Here is a 21439-nt window from a genome sequence, read left to right as displayed (position 1 = left end):
GGTGGGATTGGAAAGGACACCTGGGTGTCTTTGAGCCGACATGGAGACGTTGGGCCGAATGGCCGTCCTCTGTGCTGTATCATTTTGATGGTTCTGTGGTTGCTCAAGAGGGATGTGGGTGCTCGGTTGTTGAGTATATTTAAGGCTGGGGTAGGCGGAGTTTTGGACTCCCGGAGAATCATGGGATACAGGGAGTGGGCAGGAAAATGGAATTGAAGCGCAAGAGCAGCCATCGCCGTGTTGAATGGCGGAGCAGGTTGAACGGCCCACTCCTGCCCCTATTCCTGGTGTTCCTGGTGACAGCACAGCGCAATAAAAACTCCCACTGAATCACAGAAACAAACAGCAGGGGCCATTCGGCCCATCGAGTCTGTGCTGGGTCTTCGAACGACCTATCCGATTCGTCCCGCTCCCCTCTGCTCTTTTCACAAAGCCCCGAAGAATCATTATTGCTGTCCCATTCCCGTTTGAAGGGTAAAATGACTTCTGATCCTGCTCCCACCGCCTTTTCAGGCCGCGACAGCTAAAAACTCAAGGGGTAGACATTGTGAGACAGAAATAATTCCGGTCTGCAGTTTGCAGCCTTAATCTGCTCGAGAGCAGAAAGCAGAGCCTCGAGGTCTCAGTGTTTGCAAGTCAGGGTGTGCGGTGCTGGTCTGATTTGCATTGATAAGTGAGGGGAGGGTTTGGACTTAACTCTACTGTTGCCAAGGTGCCAAGGGCAGCACGGTAGCATTGTGGATAGCACAATGGCTTCACAGCTCCAGGGTCCCAGGATCGATTCCGGCTTGGGTCACTGTCTGTGCGGAGTCTGCACATCCTCCCCGTGTGTGCGTGGGTTTCCTCCGGGTGCTCCGGTTTCCTCCCACAGTCCAAAGATGTGCAGATTAGATGAATTGGCCATGCTAAATTGCCCTTAAGTGTCCAAAATTGCCCTTAGTGTTGGGTGGGGTTACTGGGTTATGGGGATAGGGTGGAGGTGTTGACCTTGGGTAGGGTGCTCTTTCCAAGAGCCGGTGCAGACACGATGGGCCGAATGGCCTCCTTCTGCACTGTAAATTCTATGATAAGTCACTGGACTTTATCTGCTGGACTCCAGGATTATGTTAAAATTCCTTTGTGGGATGCGGGCCGGAACCAGCATTTGTTGCCCATCCCTAATTGCCCTCGAAGTGGGCGGCTGGCTCGGCCATTTCACAGTCACCAGGAGTCACATGTCGGCCAGACCGGGTAAGGACGGCAGATTTCCTTCCCTGAAGGACATTAGTGAACCAGATGGATTTTAACGACAATCGACACTTTTTCTTGGTCACCATTAGCCTTTTCGTTCCAGATTACAATTGAATTCAAATTTCGCCATCTGCTGTGGTGGGATTGGAACCCAGGCCCCCAGAGCGTTAGCCTGGGTCCTTGGGTTCCTCGTACCATTGTCCCGCACTGCTCCAGCCCCACAACCCTCTGGGGGTGTCTCCTCTCCTCCCATTCTGGCCCCTGGTGCGTTTCCAATTGCTCCAGCATTGGCGACCGTTCCTTCAGCAGCCCAGGCCCCCAAGCTCCAGAATTTTGTTTTTCAAATTTGGTCATCGGGTACGGGTGTCGCTGGTTAGACCCAGAAGGTGGTGGGTGATTTACCTTCCTGAGCCGCTGCAGTCTAGGTGGTGTAGGTGCACCCACCGTGCTGTTAGGGAGGGAGTTCCAGGATTTTGGCCCAGCGACGGTGAAGGAACAGCCACTATATTTCCAAGTCAGGGTGGTGAGTGGCTTGCAGGGGAACCTCCAGGTGGTGGGGTTCTCAGGTATCTGCTGCCCTTGTCGTTCTAGATGGTAGCGATCATGGTCAGGATTCTCCGCTGTGGATCCTAAGTGCTCCCACCAGCGGAGAATCGCTACTGGTCTCTAGCTGGCACTAGCAGCGGGGCCTAGTATGTGCGTCTCTCCCGATTCCATGTTTATTTATGCATGGGGAGAGCTCGCCGGATTCCATCGGAATCTTGGCAGCAGGCCGCCATTTTGATCAGGTGGCACGATACCGGCGTCCGGCAATGGGACTCCCTGCCCCCTGCCCCCCCCCACAACATAAATCCAGCCCCCGCTGACAAGTCGGTGGTAACCTCCCCCCCCCAATAACGGCTTACTCCCCCACAGCACGCACGCATGAGGGTGACACGACCCCCACTCACCGAAACCCCAGCTACCCCCATCTGATCCCCATCAAGCCCCCTCCATTAACTCCCCCCTCCCCCACCGTCAAAGACCCCCCCATCAGTCACTCCTGCCTGAAAGCTGGAGCAATCCAGGCAGTGCAGTGAAAGATCACTGCATTTTCACTCACCCTTCCCGAACATCTACTGCCTCAGCCAAAAGTGTTTAAAGCAATCGCTGTTACAAGTGTCAGAGGTTTCCTCCACAAGCCAAGTACACTTGAAAGGCTTCAAACCCCTTGACAGCCTTTGAAATTAAAATCGTTCATTCAATTTCACGCAGCAATACATTGCATTAACCAATGATTGACAGTTTTATTACTCCAGAGACAGGTGCTTTTGGATTGTATATCTAGCTTTCCCTTCATGCTTGAATGCATCTCAAGTACCCTGCTTTAATGCTAACCACAATGTTTCTAAACACTCCTGCTATGATTGACAGCTCCTCGCCACAGCAAAAGGAGCTAAGTGCTTTCTGCTGTGAAAAAGAGGAAGCGAAACCACTCAACTACTTTTGATGTGATGGGTAGGGTTCTGAGGCTGCTGGCAGGGGATTGGAACATCGCAATGGGTTTATAATAAATAATAAACTTTATTGTCACAAGTATTCAGAATGTCCAATTTGCCTCACAAACATGTCTTTCGGGACTTATGGGAGGAAACCGGAGCGCCCGCCTGCAGACTCCGCACAGTGACCCAAGCCGAGAATCGAACCTGGGACCCTGGAGCTATGAAGCAACAGTGCTAACCACTATGCTACCGTGATACCCTAACAGGTTTTTGGCCCATGGCTTTGAAATTCCATCCCTAAATCTTGTTACCTCTCTCTCGTCCCTTAGAAGAATGAGGGGAGATCAAATTTGAGGTAGACAAGATGATAAAAGGTGTGGATAAAGTAGACTTGGAGCGGATGCTTCCTCTCGTGGGGCATTCTAGAAGGAGAGGTCATAGTCTCAGGGTAAGAGGTAGCAGATTCAAAACGGAGTTGAAGAGAAACCACTTCTCCCAAAGGGTTGTGAATCTGTGGAATTCGCTACCCCAGAGTGCGGTGCATGCTGGGACAGTGAGTAAATTAAAGGAGGAGTTGGACAGATTTTTAATTGGTAATGGGTTGAAGGGTTCCGGAGAACGGGAAAGGACCATAGAGTTAAGGCCAGGATGAGATTCAGCCATGATCGAAAGGCAGAGCAGACTCGATGGGCCAAATGGCCCAATTCTGCTCCTATACCTGATGATCTTAGACAATGCATAAGCTCACTTATCTCATTGCTCCTGAAGGACTTTGCTCAATGCAAATTAATTATAGTACAAAAGTGACTACTTCAGTAGCTGCATGTGACACACTTCCTCATCGTCTGGGGTCATGAAAGGTCATGTAAAAATGCCAAAGTTATATACTGCAGATGCTGGAAGTCTGCAATAAAAAGTGCTGGCACCAAACACAATGCTAGCTCCTGGGATATCTTTCCCCTTGGCTGTCTGCAAAACCCCTGCACTCAACATCGAGGTCGAAGAGGTTCGATTGCAACCTTGGTCCCCATTTTGTTTCAAGGTGGCAGCTTCTCAAGTTCCTGCCATTCACACCTCCTCCAGGCACATCTTTTGTTTCTGCTCCCCTCCCTTTGGCTTTTCGCCAGGAAAGGTTTTGCCATTTAATTTCCCCTTCTCTCTACCCGATCACAGACCTTTCTTATTCTTCTTCTGTCTCTCGCCCTTCCTCATGTCACTGGCTTTGTCATCAAACGCAACGCGTACCTCTTCGCTCTGCAGCTTCATTGCGAGCGGCGGAGATCGGAGAACTCTACTCGTATGAGCGTACGAATGAGGGGCAGTAGGAGGCCACTCGGCCCCTCGAGCCTGGTCTGCCATTCGATAAGATCGTCGCGGCTGATCAGATTGCGGCCTTGACTCCACATTCCTACCGATTCCCCGATAACCTTTCACCCCCCGCCATCCTTAAGCACCTCTGTCTTAAAAGTTTGCAAAGATTCTGCTTCCACCTTTTGAGGAAGGGAGTTCCAGAGACCCACCCCGCTCTGAGAGAAAAAAAATCTCAACATCTTAAATGGCCGCCCAAGCAGAATTAGGCCATTCGGCCCATTGAGTCTGCTCCGCCAGCCAATCATGGCTGATATTTTTCTCATCCCCATTCTCCTGCCTTCTCCCCATAACCCCTGATCCCCTTATTAATCAAGAACCTATCTATCTCTGTGTTAGACACTCAGTGATTTGGCCTCCACAGCCTTCTGCGGCAAAGAGTTCCACAGATTCACCACCCTCTGGCTGAAGAAATTCCTCCTCATCTCTGTTTTAAAGGATCGTCCCTTCAGTCTGAGGTTCTGCCCTCAGGTTCTAGTTTTTCCTACTCGTGGAAACAGCTTCACATCCATTCTATCTAGGCCTCTCAGTATTTTGTCAGTTTCAACAAGAATTCTCTGGAGACAGGATCGACTCCCATTTGGAAGCAAATGGACGTATTAGCGAGAGGCAGCACGGTTTTGTGAAGGGGAGGTCATTTCTCACTAACTTGATAGAGTTTTTCGAGGAGGTCACAAAAATGACTGATGCAGGTAGGGCAGTGGATGTTGTCTACATGGACTTCAGTAAGGCCTTTGACAAGGTCCCTCATGGCAGACTGGTACAAAAGGTGAAGTCACACGGGATCAGAGGTGAGCTGGCAAGGTGGATATAGAACTGGCAAGGTCATAGAAGGCAGAGAGTAGCAATGGAAGGGTGCTTTTCTGATTGGAGGGCTGTGACTAGTGGTGTTCCGCAGGGATCAGTGTTGGGACCTTTGCTGTTTGTAGTATATATAAATGATTTGGAGGAAAATGTAACTGGTCTGATTAGTAAGTTTGCAGACGACACAAAGGTTGGTGGAATTGCGGATAGCGATGAGGACCGTCAGAGGATACAGCAGGATTTAGATCGTTTGGCGACTTGGGCGGAGAGATGGCAGATGGAGTTTAATCTGGACAAATGTGAGGCATTTTGGAAGGTCTAATGCAGGTAGGGAATTTGCAGTGAATGTAGAAGGTAGTGAAGATAGAACCCTCAAGAATATTGACAGTCAGAGAGATCGAGGTGTACAGGTCCACAGGTCACTGAAAGGGGCAACACAGGCGGAGAAGGTAGTCAAGAAGGCTTACGGCATGCTTGCCTTCATTGGCCGGGGCATTGAGTATAAAAATTGACAAATCATGTTGCAGCTGTATAGAACCTTAGTTGGGCCACACTTGGAGTATAGTGTTCAATTCTGGTCACCACACTACCAGAAGGATGTGGAGGCTTTAGAGAGGGTGCAGAAGAGATTTACCAGGATGTTGCCTGGTATGGAGGGCATTAGCTATGAGGAGAGGTTGAATAAACTCGGCTTGTTCTCACTGGAACGACGGAGGTTGAGGGGCGACCTGATAGAGGTCCACAAAATTATGAGGGGCACAGACAGGGTGGATAGTCAGAGGCTTTTTCCCAAAATAGAGGGGTCAATTACTAGCGGGCATAGGTTTAAGGTGCGAGGGGCAAGGTTTAGAGGAGATGTACGAGGCAGGTATTTTTACACAGAGGGTAGTGGGTACCTGGAACTCGCTGCTGGAGGAGGTGGTGGAAGCAGGGACGATAGTGACGTTTAAGGGGCATCTTGACAAATACATGAATAGGATGGGAATAGAGGGATACAGATCCAGGAAGTGAAGAAGATTTTAGTTTAAACAGGGCAGCATGGTCGGCACGGGCTTGGAGGGCCGAAGGGCCTGTTCCTGTGCTGTACTTTGCTTTGTTCTTTGTATCTGCCCTCATCCTTCTAAACTCCACCGAGTACAGACCCCAGAGTCCTCAACTGCTCCTCATATGACAAGCCATTCATTCCCAGGACCCCTTGGGCGGACTTCTTTCCCCCCCCCCCCCACCCCCACGGCGGGTGGGAGAATCGCCGGGGTGCCGAGCGAATCCCGCCACGCCGGCCCGGCACCCGCACGCGATTCTCCCAACCCCCCCAAACCGGCGCGGCGAGATTCACGGCTGGCCTCTCGGAGAATCGCCGCTCGCCGTTTGTAACGGGCGAACGGCGATCCAGATGGGCCGAGCGGCCTGCCCAACACGACGGGTTCCCGCTGGCGCCGTCCACACCTGGTCGCTGCCGGCGGGAACAGCGCGGGAACGCTGGGAGCGGCCTGTGGGGGGGGGGGGGGGGGGGGGGAGGGGGGGGATCCAGCAACCGGGGGGTGGGGGGGGGGCCTCAAAAGGGGTCTGGCCCGCGATCGTTGCCCACCGATCGGCGGGCCGACCTCTCTGAAGGAGGACCTCCTTTCTTCCGCCGTCCCACAAGATCCATCCGCCATCTTCTTGCGTGGCGGCCGCGGGGAGGACGGCAACAGCGCATGCACGGGTTGGCGCTGGCCAACCTGTGCATGCGCGGGTGACGTCATTTATGCGGCGCCAAAGTCCGGCGCGCGTAAATGACGGGGCTGTTTAGCTCACAGGGCTAATCGCTGGCTTTGAAAGCAGACCAAGGCAAGCCAGCAGCACGTTTCGATTCCCGTACCAGCCTCCCCGAACAGGCGCCGGAATGTGGCGACTATGGGCTTTTCACAGTAACTTCATTTGAAGCCTACTTGTGACAATAAGCAATTTTCATTTTCATTTCCTAGCCCCCCGGGGGTGGGAGAACAGGGGGCGTCAAGCGGCCTCCGACGCCGGAGTGAAACATTCCGGCATCGGGACTTAGTCTCCCGATGGGAGAATTTCGACCCTTATTTTTAAACTGAGACCCTTAGCTCTAGATTCTCCCACTAAAGAAAACATCCTCTCCACATCCACTCTGTTGAGACCCCTCAGGTTCTTAAAAGGTTTCAATCAAGTCGCATCTTGCTCTTCTAAACTCCAGCAAACCGAACCTGTCCAACCTTTCCTCAAAATACAACCCACCCATTCCCGATATTAGTCCAGTAAGCCTTCTCTGAACTGTTTCCAACGCATTTACATCTTTCCTTAAATAAGGAAACCTATACTGACCACAATACTCTAGATGTGGTCTCACCACTGCCTTGTAAAACTGAAGCATAACCTCCCTGCTTTTGCAATCAATTCCCCTCACAGTAAACAATAACATTCTATTTCCTTTCTTAAGTACTTCCTGGACTTGTATACGCTTTTTGTGATTCATGCACTAGGACACCCAGATCCCTCTGTACCTCAGACCTCTACACTCTCTCACCATTTAGATAATGTGCTTCTCTTTCATTCTTCCTGTCAAAATGGACAATTTCACAATTGTCCACATTATACTCCATTTGCCAGATCTTTGCCCATTCACTTAACCTCTCTTTATCGTTTTTTAGCCTCCCTACGTCCTCTTCCCAACTTACAATCCTCCCCATCTTTGTGATGTCGGCAATTTTAGCAACCATACCTTTGGTCCCTTCACCCATATCATTTATACTAATTGTAAGAGGTTGCCCCAATCTCAGGGCGATATATATCCCCTCCATTTAGTTTCTCTTTTTTTATTTTAGCATTTTGGAATCAGAAAGATTCAGAACCAAATCCAGCACTCATTTTTCCCCCGGATAATTTTCTTTAGCTTGACCCTTTTCGATGCCCTGCGCCCAGTATGTATATAAAGGCTTCAAGCTCCCTTTAAAAGGCAATAGGGCCAATTGTCATACTTCTGAAGCTACTGATGCACCTGGATGCTGCCACATAGATTAGAAATGGACTCACAGATTGACTGGGAAATTGGTTGAGAAATTGACTGGGAAATTGGCTGGGAAATTGACTGGGAAACTGACTGGGAAGTTGGCTGAGAAATTGACTGGGAAATTGACTGGGAAACTGACTGGGAAGTTGGCTGGGAAATTGGCTGAGAAATTGACCGAGAAATTGACCGAGAAATTGACTGAGAAATTGACAGGGAAATTGGCTGGGAAATTGGCTGAGAAATTGACCGGAAATCGGCTGGGAAATTGACTGGGAAATCGGCTGGGAAATTGATTGGGAAATTGCCTGAGAAATTGACTGGGAAATTGGCTGAGAAATTTACCGGAAATTGGCTTAGAAATTGATTGGGAAATTGGCTGAGAAATCGGCTGGGAAATCGGCTGGGAAATCGACTGGGAAACTGACTGGGAAACTGACTGGGAAATTGGCTGGGAGGTTAGCTGGGAAATTAGCTGAGAAATTGACTGGGAAATTTTCTGAGGAATTGACGGGAAATTGACTGAGAAATTGACTGAGAAATTGGCTGGGAAATTGACTGAGAAAATGCCAAGGAAATTGGCTGACTCCCTTATCGGGATGAACTGGAATAGCCATATAACTACTGTGGCTACAAGAGAATGTCAGAGGTTGGGAATCCTAAGGGAACTAAATCACCTCCTGACTCCCCAAAGCCCATCCACCAGCTACAAGGCAAAAGTCAGGAGTGTGGTGGAATACTCTCCACTTGCCTGGATAAGTGCAGCTCCGACAACGCTCAATACGCTTGACTCCATCCAGGACAAATCATCCCCATTTGAGTGGCACTCCTTCCAAAAACATTCACTGCCCTCCACCACCTACGCACAGTGGCAGCCGTGTGTACCATCTACAAGATGCACTGCAGGAACTCACTAAGGCTCCTTTGGCAGTACTTTCCAACACTTACACACACGCACACACACACACACACACACACACAGGCCACATTGAAAACCAGTCGTCAAACAGAGGCAGGCTAGCAAGCCTTGATTAACGCACATTACCGGTCCGCGGTGAGGGACTTACCAGTGCTCTGACTCTTCTGGGAAACTGGTGTCAACCGTGAGAGAGCCATGGGTAGCGTGCTATCGCACTGGGGACTCTTGTTACGCTTCTTGCATTCTAGCACCACCATATCTCGGCAATGTTTATGACAGTTAATCCCACAGTCTGCAGCAAGGGGGAAAGCACAGGTCAGTGAGAGTTGTCAGGCACACGAATAACCACAGTACGCGTCCCGATCGGGACGGTGAAGCATGTTAGCATTAGGGAATAAGTACATTTCCTTTTCAGACACACAGGCCAGCTATATATAATATATTGTTTATATGTATCTGGTGCAGCAATGGTTAAAAGCTTTGATTGCAGAACGAGCAATTAAGATGTCGTAAAAGTAAGCTAACAAATCATCACTAATAACAAGAGAATGGGCTCACTCACCCCTGTTAGGGAGTGAAATGTGTCTTCCTTACCCAATCTGGTCTGTGTGAGGCCTAGTCACTCACCAATATGGTTGACTCTGAATGGCCTATTAAAGCGCACAAGGCAAGAAGGTGGTGTCGTGGTATTGTCACTGGGCTAGTAATCCAGACCAACAGTCTGAGGGCACAGGTTTGAATCCCATCACAGTAGGTGGTGGAATTTAAATTCAATTAATAAAATCCAGAATTGAAAGCTTGTCTCAATAATGATTGTTGTTTTTAAAAATTAATTTACGGGGTTTGGGCGTCACTGGCTGGGCCCAACATTTATTGCCCATCTTTAATTGCCCTTCAGAAGATGGTGGTGAATTGCCTTCTTGAGCCGCTGCAGGCCGTGTGGTACGTACATCTGCAGTGCTGCTAGGGAGGGAGTTCCAGGATGTTGCCCCAGTGGCAGTGAAGGAACGGCCGATATTTGTCCAATTCAGAATGGTGAGTCACTTGGAGGGGAACCTCCATTTGGTGGGATTCCCAGGAATCTGCTGCCCTTGTCCTTCTAGATGGTAGAGATCATGGGTTTGAAAGATGCTGTCTAAGGAGCCTTGGTGAGTTGCTGCAGTGCGTCTTGTAGATGGCGCACACGGCTGCCACTGTGTGCCGATGGTGGAGGGAATGAATGTTGGGGATGGATGGGGTGCCAATCCAGCAGGGCTGCTTTGCCCTGGGTGGTGTTGAGCTCCTTGAGTGTTGTCGGAGCTGCACTCATCCAGGCAAGAGGAGAGTATTCCATCTCACTCCTGACTTGTGCCTTGTCGATGATGGACAGGCTTTGGGGAGGTCAAGAGGTGAGTTACTCGCCGTAGGATTCCCAGCCTCTGACCTACTCTTGTAGCTGCAATATTTATATGTCCAGTCTGGTTCAGATTCTGGAAAACACCCAGCTGCTTCACTAATATCCTTTAGGGAAGGAAATCTGCCGCCCTTACCCGGTCTGGCCTACACGAGACTCCAGACCCCACAGCAATGAGGCTAACTCTAAACTGGCTTCCAAGATGGCCCAGTGAGCCATTCAGTTTCAAGGGCAATTAGGGATGGCATGATTTCAAACAATTAAAAAAATAAAAATAGCTGTATCAAAGGCACTACTGGTTGTTCAAGACTTCTCATGACAGCCACTGGTGTACAATAATTGTCAACCTTGCCATCAATACCCAAACCCAAGAAAGAATCATTTAAATAACGAAGCAAATTTAGACGTGCAAATTACCCAAGCTCACCGCCCTCCTGATTCTTCAAATAGGATAACTGACCAGTGCTAAATGGGGAGCAGTTTTAAGATCATGTCCGCAGGAACTTATTGATTTGGTCAGACTTTGAATATCACACAGAGGGTGTATCTCGTGGATTTCCATCAGGTCACACAGAACCTGAATGATGGCAGAGAAAGCGTCTCTCCATCCATAGGCAGTAATTCTGAAATAGGAATACAGCACGGTAGCATGGTGGTTAGCATAAATGCTTCACAACTCCAGGGTCCCAGGTTCGTTTCCCGGCTGGGTCACTGTCTGTGCGGAGTCTGCACGTCCTCCCCGTGTGTGCGTGGGTTTCCTCCGGGTGCTCCGGTTTCCTCCCACAGTTCAAAGATGTGCGGGTTAGGTGGATTGGCCATGCTAAATTGCCCGTAGTGTCCTAAAAATGTAAGGTTAAGGGGGGGGGTTGTTGGGTTACGGGTATAGGGTGGATACGTGGGTTTGAGTAGGGTGATCATGGCTCGGCACAACATCGAGGGCCGAAGGGCCTGTTCTGTGCTGTACTGTTCTATGTTCTAGAGTAGGGAACTTTAGATGATGGCAGATTTACTCAAATGATCGCGGGAGGACCCTTTGTTCCTACATCCTCTGTCCGAACTGGAGAGTTCGAGAAGTTGGGATTGCTACTTTTGGAGCAAGAGAAGATTAAGGGGAAATTTAATAGGGCTGTTCACAGGAATCTTATAGACTAACTGTACGGGCGGCACAGCGGCACAGTGGTTAGCACCTAGAACATAGAACAGTACAGCACAGAACAGGCCCTTCGGCCCTCAATGTTGTGCCGAGCAATGATCACCCTACTCAAACCCACGTATCCACCCTATACCCGTAACCCAACAACTCCCCCCCTTAACCTTACTATTAGGACACTACGGGCAGTTTAGCACGGCCAATCCACCTAACCCGCACATCTTTGGACTGTGGGAGGAAACCGGAGCACCCGGAGGAAACCCACGCACACACGGGGAGGACGTGCAGACTCCGCACAGACAGTGACCCAGCCGGGAATCGAACCTGGGACCCTGGAGCTGTGAAGCATTTATGCTAACCACCATGCTACCGTGCTGCCTCATAGCGCCAGGGACCAAGGTTCGATTCTGTAAGACCATAAGACATAGGAGCAGAATTAGGCTACTTGGCTCATCAAGTCTGCTCCGCCATTCAATCATGGCTGATATTTTCTCATCCCCATTCTCCTGCCTCCTCCCCATAACCCCTGATCCCCTTATTCATCAAGAACCTATCTATCTCTGTCTTAAAGACACTCAGTGATTTGGCCTCCACAGCCTTCTGCGGCAAAGAGGTCCACAGATTCACCACCTTCTGGCTGAAGAAGTTCCTCCTCATCTCTGATTTAAAGGATCGTGCCCGACCTCGGGTGACTGTCTGTGTGGAGTTTGCACATTCTCTCCAGTTTCCTCCCACAGTCCAAAGATGTGCAGGTTGGGTGGATAGGCCAGGCTGAATCACCCCCGAGTGTCCATAGGTTAGGTAGGATTATGGGGACTGGGCGGGGGAGTGGGCTTAGGTCGGGTGCTCTTTCAGAGAGTCGGGTGCAGACTCGATGGGTGGAATGGCCTCCTTCTGGGGTTCGTTGAGATGCAGGAAGAGGTGAGGAGAATTGTTTTAATCCCCAGCGAGTTGTTCTGAGTGGGGGCGCCTCGCGGTTAACAAGGATGGCGGCGGTAAATCCAACGGCAACTCTCAAAAGGGAACGGGACTAATTGTCACGGCTACGGAGAAAAGAGAATGGGAGTGGGACAATTTGGGCAGCTCTTCCAAAGAATTGGTAAGCTGATGGGCTGAATGGCCACTCTATGTATTGTAAGAAAGCCTGATTGTGTGAAAGCTGGAATACATTGGGCAGTTAGCAATGTACCAGTCAGAGCGGGCACCCTGATTGGTCTCTCCTACGAAGTCAGAAGTGAAGCACAAACAACTTCACTGATGTGAATCTCCTTCGTGCTTTGCCAACCTTGATATATCTCATCTTGTGTCTGCTAAAGTGATTTTCACACTCGTGTTTTGAGAGCACGCACCGATAATCAAGTCCTGTTTGAACAATGGTCTGCCAAGGTCCTGCTGTGTTAGGGATTGAGAACAGTTGTAAGCAATCAAAGTGCATTAAGCAAATTTACACGCGCAGATTTCTCCAGCGGGGGCGTGCTCAGAGCGCCTCTGGTGACACCTTTTATCATTCTTTATTGGAAGTGGATGTTACTGCCTCAGCCAGTACTTAATGCACATCCTGAGTTGCCCTTGAGAAGGTGGTGGTGACAGCGCCGGCCCTAGGGTTGCTGGCGCCCTGGGCAAGCTGAACTTCGGCGCCCTTGGGAGGGGGGCGGGGCCGAGGTGGGGGGGGGGGGTGAGGGGGGGGCCAAGGAGGGGGGGCGGGGCCAAGGGGGGGGCGGACCCGGGGGGGGGGGGGGGGGGTGAGGGGGGGGGGGGGCGGACCGAGGGGGGAGGGGCGGGGGGAGCGGACAGAGCGGGGGGTGGACCGGGGGGGGGGGGGGGCGTACCGAGAAGGGGGGGGGGCCGCCCTGGGGGAGGGCGGCCAGCCCTGGGGGAGGGCGGCCACCGCGCATGCGCTGGTTGGCACCGGCCCAACTGCGCATGCGCGGGACCCGGGTCTCTGGCGCCCCCTAGCACATGGCGCCCCGGGCGACTGCCCGAGTTGCCGGTGCCTTGAGCCGGCCCTGGGTGGTGAGCCGCCTTCTTGAACTTCTGCAGTCCCTGGGGTGTGGGTACACCCACAGCTGTTGGGGAGGGAGCACCAAGATTTTGACCCGGCAGCGAAAGAACGACCAAAACATTTCCAAGTCAGCTTGGTGAGTGATTTGGAGGGGAACCTCAAGGTGGTGGGGTGAATCACACTCCTGACTTGTGCCTTGTAGATGGTGGACAGGCTTTGGGGAGTCAGGAGGTGAGTTATTCGCTGCAGAATTCCTAGACTCCTGTAGCCCAAGTATTTATATAACTGGGCAAGTTCAATGTCTGGCCAATGGTAACCTCCAGCAGTTTGATAGGTGGGGAGAGGGGGAAGGGGGAAGTCAACTCATTGGATGTCAAGTCAGATTTTCTCTTGTTGGAGATGGTCATTGCTTGACATTTGTGTCGTGTGAATGTAAAATTGCCACTTTTCAGCCCAAGTCTTGATATTGTCCAGGTCTTGTTGCATATGGACATGGACTGCTTCAGTATCTGAGTCACCGCGAACAGTGCTGAACATTGTATTGGGTTTTCTTGAGAATACATCTGGAATACGGAGTACAGGTTGGTCTCCGTGTTTCAGGAACTCGAGTTGGAGAAGGTACAGAGAAGGTTCACTCGATTGGTCCCTGGGATGAGGGGGTTGTCCTATGATCAGAGGCTGAGTAACATGGGCCTATGTTCTCTGGCAAGCAGAAGAACGAGAGGCGATCGCATTGAGACCTACAAGATTCCGAAGGGATTTAATCGTGTGGGCAATGGGAGATTGTTTCCCCTGGCTGGGGAATCTGAAACAAAGTGGGCACAGTCTCTGGATAAGGGGGGGCAATCATTTAAGACTGAGATAAAAGGAGAAGTTGGTTGTGAATGTTTGAAATTCTCTACCCCAGAGAGATGTGGATATTCCATCACTGAATATATTTAAATCCGGGATTGACAGATTTTTTGTCTCAAAGGGAATTACGGGATATAGGAAGAGGGTTGAGAAAATGGAGTTGAAACCCAAGGTCAGCCATGGTCGCCTTGACTGGCAGAGCAGGCTCGATGGGCCAAATGGTCTACTGATCTCATTTCTTGTGTTTTAATGTTCAATGATCAGTGAGCATCCTCACTTCTGACTTTATGATGGAAGGGAGGTCATTGATGAGGCAGCTGAAGATGACTGGGGCCTCGGGTACTACCCTGAGGTACTCCTACAGTGATGTCCTAGTTAATCCACATTTGGAGAACCGTGAACAGGCCTGGGCTCCACGTTATAACGACAGAGGGATGACCACTGGAGCAGAAAGAAAATTCCCACGAATGACAGGAGAAAGGAGCGGTCATACCCATCGGGAAAGATTGAACAGGCCGAGACTCTCTCCCATAGAACAGAGAGATGATAGGTGACGTGATAACGACTTTTTTTGAAAAGATGATCAAAAGTTTTGACAGGGAGAATGACTAATTGTCCTCCGGTACTGGGCTGTACCAGTAATCATCTCCACATGCCTGAACATCGGTCTACCTCGTTCGGTAGCTGACGCCCAAGCTTCGTTACCAGGGTTACAGAAGTTTCCTTTGACGTCTGCAGAGCATGAAGGTGCGCAAGCTGCTGGGGCCTTGCCCACGTGGTAGACATGGAGAAGCTGGCTCCACTTGGGGGTGAAGGAAACCAGATGTCAGGGGTCATCAATGAAAGCTCGTCACTCATGGATCCAATTAGTAATTCAGGAGAAAGGTCTGCACTGAGAGGGTGGTTCAAATGTGGAACTCACTCCCACGGGGAGTGGTTGGGGTAAATCGTGTAGCTTGATTGAAGTTCGATAAGGGCATGAAGGAGAGAGGAAGAGGAGGAGAGGGTGATGGGTTCGGAAGAAGCCACTGTCTAGCCGTCTGACTCTGGCCAAGTCCACTCTCACATCCCAGGTGGGAGGGAGATTCGAACTTCCCAGACTCAGCCATCGATGGGGCAGAGAGAGTCTCCAAATGCCCCAGAATGTTAGTCTCTGGCTGCTGTTGAGTAGAGAGTCGCGGGTTCTGCTCCTTTTCCCCAAACACCTTCATTTTTCTTTGAACATACTCAGCACCAAACTCTATCATCACATCACCTGCCTCAAAGACCACCTGTAGCCTCTTTACATATCAGTGCCAATAATTGGATCAATGAGACATCTAATTGGAATGTTTCTTAACCCTTTCCTTAACAGAGAATGCCTCGCTGTCCTCATGAAAGTCAACGCTCTGTCGTGTTAGCTCTCTATGTTGGTGTCTAAAGCAATGCCTGATACAGGCCCCTTTTAATATGCAAATTGGGCCACCTGTGGGGTCTCATCTGTGATCTTTTCAAAAATGTAGGGCGCGATTCTCCCAGAGAGGGAGAAATCGTAAGGCTGGCGTTCAAATCCGGGCGGGTTTGACGCCAGCCTCCCCCTCCCCGACCGGGAACCGATTCTGGTCCCCGGTCGGGGCTAGCATGCCGCCGCCATAAACTCCGGCATCGCGGGCTTAACGAATTTCGTTAAGCCCGCTTGCCAGAGTTTGCGCCGGCTGATGCGTCACATGACGTCAGCCGCGCATGCACGGATTGGAAGACTCCAACCCGCGCATGCGCGGATGACGTCATCGCGCATTTGCGCGAAACCCGCGCATGCGCGGGCCGGGATGCCCCTCAGCCGCCCCGCGAAGTGATACAGCGGGGCGGCGGAAGGACAAAGTGTGCGCGGGTATCGGACCCGCTGCCCGCGATCGGTGGGCACCGATCGCGGGCCCATGGCACCCTTGGCACGGCCGTGGTACTGCCGTGCCAATCGGTGCCATGGTTTTAAAAATCGGGACTTTACGGCCGTTTTTACGAACGGCCAGACCAGGTGTGTTTGCCGTTCGTAAAAACAGCCGTAAAGGGCTTGGAACTCGGCCCATCGGACAGCTGAGAATCGCTGCTGGCCGTAAAAAAACGGCGGCAGCGATTCGTATCGGGAGTCGGGCGTGGGGGGGGGGGGGGGAGAATAGCGGGAGGGCGTCAGACTAGCGTGGCCGTAAAATTTTACGAACCCCGCTATTCTCCGCACCGTCGTGAGTGCGGAGAATTGCGCCCGTAATTCCTTTCTCAGAGTTACAAAGCCAATGTGTAGAGTGGACGGGGCAAGCCCTTAACCCATCTCCTTGCTTATTCCAGAAACCAACTCAAATTCCAATTGAATTCAACCCATGGTCCTCACAAGGGAGACGTTCTAGATCCAAGGGCACAAGAACCTGATGGCGGACCTGATCCTACGCTGGCCTTTTCATTTCATTGCAGCCGAAAGGCCGAGAAGCGGTTTGATCCGCGGTCCGGAATTCTCCGGTCGTTGGGATCCTCTTTCCCCGTCGGCAGTGCACCCGTGGGGTCGCCGGCGGTGCGGGGTGGCTTCAACAGGGAATCCCATTGACAAGCGGCGGGAGTACAGAATCTCGGCGCTTGCGCCGGGAAACACGCGGCCGGAAGTAGCGAACAATCCCGCCTGGGATCTTCCTCTCCCGTGCACCAGGTTCATCGGTGCAACTCCCTGAATCAGAACTTTAACGAGCAACGTAGACCCAACACTTTTCACAAGGGTTAGCTGGACTGATTGGGACAGAAAGGTAACAACGTAAAGACGTTTCTTACCATGACACCTGTATCCTTGCTTTATTACACCCCACAGCTGTGAAGGCAAAAGAAGAGGAGTTAAGTTTGGACTGAAGATAGTTACGACATGAAAACCCTCTTCTGAAATATCACCTTGAGTATATTGACAATCACACCAAGCTGGGATTGTTGCGAGGGAAACTGCGCTATTGTCAATTATACCTATCATCTACATTAATGTCTACATTGTCCTGATAGGCTGGTGAATTGATGTGGTGGATGAGATCTGGGGGGGCAGCTATGGGGGGGGGGGGGATGCCATGTGGAGGAGGGGGCAATATTGGGGGGGAAGGGATGGAATGGGAGAGTGCAGCATGTAGAACCAAAGGCACTGTTGCTACATTTGCAGATGATACAAAGATATGCAGAGGGACAGGTAGTATTGAGGAAGCAGGGGGGGGCTGCAGAAGGACTTGGACAGGCTAGGAGAGTGGGCAGATGGAATACAATGTGGAAAAGTGTGAGGTTATGCACTTTGGAAGGAGGAATGGAGGCATAGACTATTTTCTAAATAGGGAAATGCTTAGGAAATCAGAAGCACAAAGGGACTTGGGAGTCCTTGTTCACGATTCTCTTAAGGTTAACGTGCAGATTCAGTCGGTAGTTAGGAAGGCAAATGCAATGTTAGCATTCATGTCGAGAGGGCCAGAATACAAGACCATGGATGTGCTTCTGAGGCTGTATAAGGCTCTGGTCAGACCCCATTTGGAGTATTGTGAGAAGTTCTGGGCCCCGTATCTAAGCAAGGACGTACTGGCCTTGGAAAGGGTCCAGAGGAGGTTCACAAGAATTACCCTTGGAATGAAGAACTTGTCGTATGAGGAATGGTTGAGGACTCTGGGTCTGTACTCGCAGTTTACAAGGATGAGGGGGGATCTTATTGAATCTTACAGGATACTGCGAGGCCTGGATAGAGTGGACGTGGAGAGGATGTTTCCACTTGTAGGAAAATCTAGAACCATCTCAGACTAAAGGGACGATCCTTTAAAACAGAAATGAGGAGGAATTTCTTCAGCCAGAGGGTGGTGAATCTGTCGAACTCTTTGCCGCAGAAGGCCGTGGAGGCCAAATCACTGAGTGTCTTTAAGACAGAGCTAGATAGGTTCTTGATTAATAAGGGGATCAGGGGTTATGGGGCGAAGGCAGGAGAATGGGGATGAGAAAATATCAGCCATGATTGAATGGCGGAGCAGACTCGATGGGCCGAGTGGCCTAATTCTGCTCCTATGTCTTATCGTCTTATGGAGGGGCTGCATGGGAGGGAGATGTGTAGGGGGGATGATGGTACGGGGGAGGAACCTCAGGGGAGGGAGAAGTTAATGGGAGGGGATGATGGCATTGGGTGGGTGGGACACGTGAGAGAGCCGGAGGCAACAATTTGAGTTGGGAATGGCATGGGGAGTGGGGAATACCATGGGAAACAGGCCATAGGGGAAAGAATTGCAGAGATGTGGGGTGGTATGAGATTGGGTTGGGAAAATATTGGGGGGGGGGGGGGGGGGTGTCAATGTATCAGCAAGGGCATGCATTAGCAATTACTTTAAAAAAAAAAAAAAAATTTAGATTATCCAATTATTTTTTCCAATTAAGGGGCAATTTAGCGTGGCCAATCCACCTTCTCTGCACATTTTTGGGTTGTGGGGGTGAAACCCACGCAGACACGGGGAGAATGTGCAAACTCCACACGGACAGTGACCCAGAGCCGGGATCGAACCTGGGACCTCGGCGCCGTGAGGCGGTTGTGCTAACCACTAGGCCACCGTGCTGCCCTGCATTAGCAATTACACGGTTCAGCTCATTATCTTAGTATATTGGCTCAACCTCCAAAAGAGTATAAATGGGCACAGCTGGAACAGTTTGGGTGGGGGAACCAGAAGGAATTCATATCTCTACTGAGCTGGATGTAGAATACACTTGTTGAAGGTAAACGATATGCTGCTGTATTATTCCCCCATCATTTATTAGCAGGGTTATAATCAGGGTGGGATGGACTGGGTGATGGGGATTTCACCGGAAGAAGAGTTGGGACAAGTATTATGTTCATAAAAAAAATTAATAATATTTTTATTGTCACAAGTAGGCTTACATTAACATTGCAATGAAGTTACTGTGAAAAGCCCCTCGTCACCACATTCCGGCGCCTGTTCGGGTACACTGAGGGAGAATTCAGAATTCTCAGCCGGTACGGGAATCGAACCCGCGCTGCTGGCCTTGTTCTGCATCGCAAACCAGCTTTCCAGCCCACTGAGCTAAACCAGGGATAAAAAGAATAGGATGGGTGTGGGATGAGAGAGTTGGCGTCGGAAGGATGGCATGGTACGAAGGTCATTAATGAATAATGACACTAATTTTGCTGCAAATATTTAGTGGGCCTTTTCTAGAAAATAAACAGTCAATCCTAAATGGATAAATTCCAACACAGTATAATGGTGTGGGATACCAGGCGATATGTGTGGTATCAGAATGGGATGCTTGCCTTCACCTCCAGATGACCAGCAATGCCTTTCTCTTTCTTGCCTCAATTAAAGTTGCTTTATTTTCCATCTTCTTTAACCCCCTTCCCCCAGGCACCAGTGTCCTGCAGTTCCCTTTACCCTTCAATCCCTGCGGTAATTAGCCTCAGTGCCTTTGGGTCAGGCATTGCTATTTACTGCTACGAGTGTGTAGGGCTATTGGGTGAGGGCGTGCCACAGTTAACTCGTCCACCCTGTTCTAATCCAGAGAGCCAGTTGGTGATACAACAGGAACCAATCTTTCCTCACTCTTATATTTATTTACGGACTGAAACATTACAAGCGTGTGCCTCCCGTCCCACGGCCTGCTGGGCCAAAACCTTGTTACACCATTCCACTGTTCAACTTTGCCATTTGTGGGATCTTGCTGTGCTCATCTTCGCTGCTGCGTTTCTCTGTGTCGGGTCAGTGACTACGCGGAGATTGGGATTGTCACTGGACCAGTCATCCAGCGACTCGGGGGACCCGCGGTTCAAATCCCCCGCCCGGCAGATGGTGAAATTTGAATTCGATAAAAATCTGGAATTAGGGAAGCCGAATGATGACGATGAAGCCGTTGCAGATTTGCTGTAATTCACTGACACCTCTTTAGCGAGGGAAATCTGCTGGCCTTGCACGATCTGGCCAACATGACTTCAAATGCTCTCTGGGGTGGAGGGGCTGTATTGAATCATACCCGTACCAGCCTCCCCGGACAGGCGCCGGAATGTGGCAACTAGGGGCTTTTCACAGTAACTTCATTGAAGCCTACTCGTGACAATCAGCGATTTTCATTTTCATAGATTCTCTACAATGCAGAAGGAGGCCATTCAGTGGCCAAGTGGTTAGCATAACCGCCTCACGGCGCTGAGGTCCCAGGTTCAATCCCGGCTCTGGGTCACTGTCTGTGTGGAGTTTGCACATTCTCCCCGTGTCTGCGTGGGTTTCGCCCCCACAACCCAAAAATGTGCAGAGTAGGTGGATTGGCCACGCTAAATTGCCCCTTAATTGGAAAAAATAATTGGGTAATCTAAATTTAAAAAAAAAAAAGGAGGCCATTCAGTCCATCGAGTCTGCACTGGGCCTCCGAAAGAGCACCCCCCCTAAGCCCACTGCCCTGCCCTATCCCCATGACGCCGTGTATTGATCACGGCCAATCCACCTAACCTGCACGTCTTTGGACTGTGGGAGGAAACTGAAGCACCCGGAGGAAACCCACGCAGACACGGGGAGAGAACGTGCAGACTCCGCACAGACACCCAAGGCCAGAATCGAATCTGGGTCCCCCCAGCGATGCGACGCAACAGTGCTAACCACCATGCCGCCATGGCGCCCGCTATGCTTCCAAAGTACTTTGGGGGATCCTATTGTCGTGAAAGATCGGGGTGGGTTGGGTGGGGAGAGTGGGGGAGGGACGGAGGGGGTGGGGTTGGTGCATAAATGTAGCCTAACCGAAGCAGAGACTTACGAATCCAGCACAGCTGTCACAGAAGGTAGGCTTCTTGTAGGTGGTCTCCTGAAAGTTGTGGAGGAAGCCCAGTCGTAGCTTGGAGCAGATGGAAATGCCTCTCATGAAGTAGGCGGTGATCTCTTCTCTGCTGATCAGGCCTTCGCTGTGAGAAAGCAACCAAAGTTCATCGGTCGACTATCATCCTATCCGATGACTCTTACTCACCAATACCCTGAGTACCGCCCTGTCCAAGAACCATCCCTCAAGCAACATCGATCCCGCTCCCCCCCCCCCAAAAAAAATATGGATTAACTGGTTATTATCACCTTGACTTTTGTGGGATCCTGCTGTGCAAGAATGGCCTACTTCTGCTTCTACATCTTATGGTGCAACGCTTCAAAGATACTTCATAGGTTGTTAAAATGAAACACTATCGGATGACCCGAGGTGCTATAAAAATGCTCAACGTTC

At 50.7% G+C, this 21439-nt stretch overlaps 1 protein-coding gene across 5 annotated transcripts in view; it reads right to left on the bottom strand.

Moving 5' to 3' along the window:
• LOC119957890 (RAS guanyl-releasing protein 1-like) overlaps positions 1-21439 on the bottom strand; it is a 155186-nt gene that overhangs the window by 13914 nt on the left and 119833 nt on the right. For all 5 annotated transcript variants that reach the window (XM_038786071.1, XM_038786072.1, XM_038786075.1 and 2 more), the window contains exons 13-15: positions 20987-21131; positions 17006-17042; positions 8964-9107 (exon numbers count right to left, since the gene is read on the bottom strand). In XM_038786071.1, the coding sequence (XP_038641999.1) occupies positions 8964-9107; positions 17006-17042; positions 20987-21131 (326 nt within the window). The remainder of the gene's footprint in view (positions 1-8963; positions 9108-17005; positions 17043-20986; positions 21132-21439) is intronic.

This window comes from Scyliorhinus canicula, chromosome 27 (assembly GCF_902713615.1).
Source record: "Scyliorhinus canicula chromosome 27, sScyCan1.1, whole genome shotgun sequence".
NCBI lineage: Eukaryota > Metazoa > Chordata > Chondrichthyes > Carcharhiniformes > Scyliorhinidae > Scyliorhinus > Scyliorhinus canicula.
Note: the sequence above shows the minus strand (reverse complement) of the source record. Positions and strands in the feature narration are given on the sequence as shown.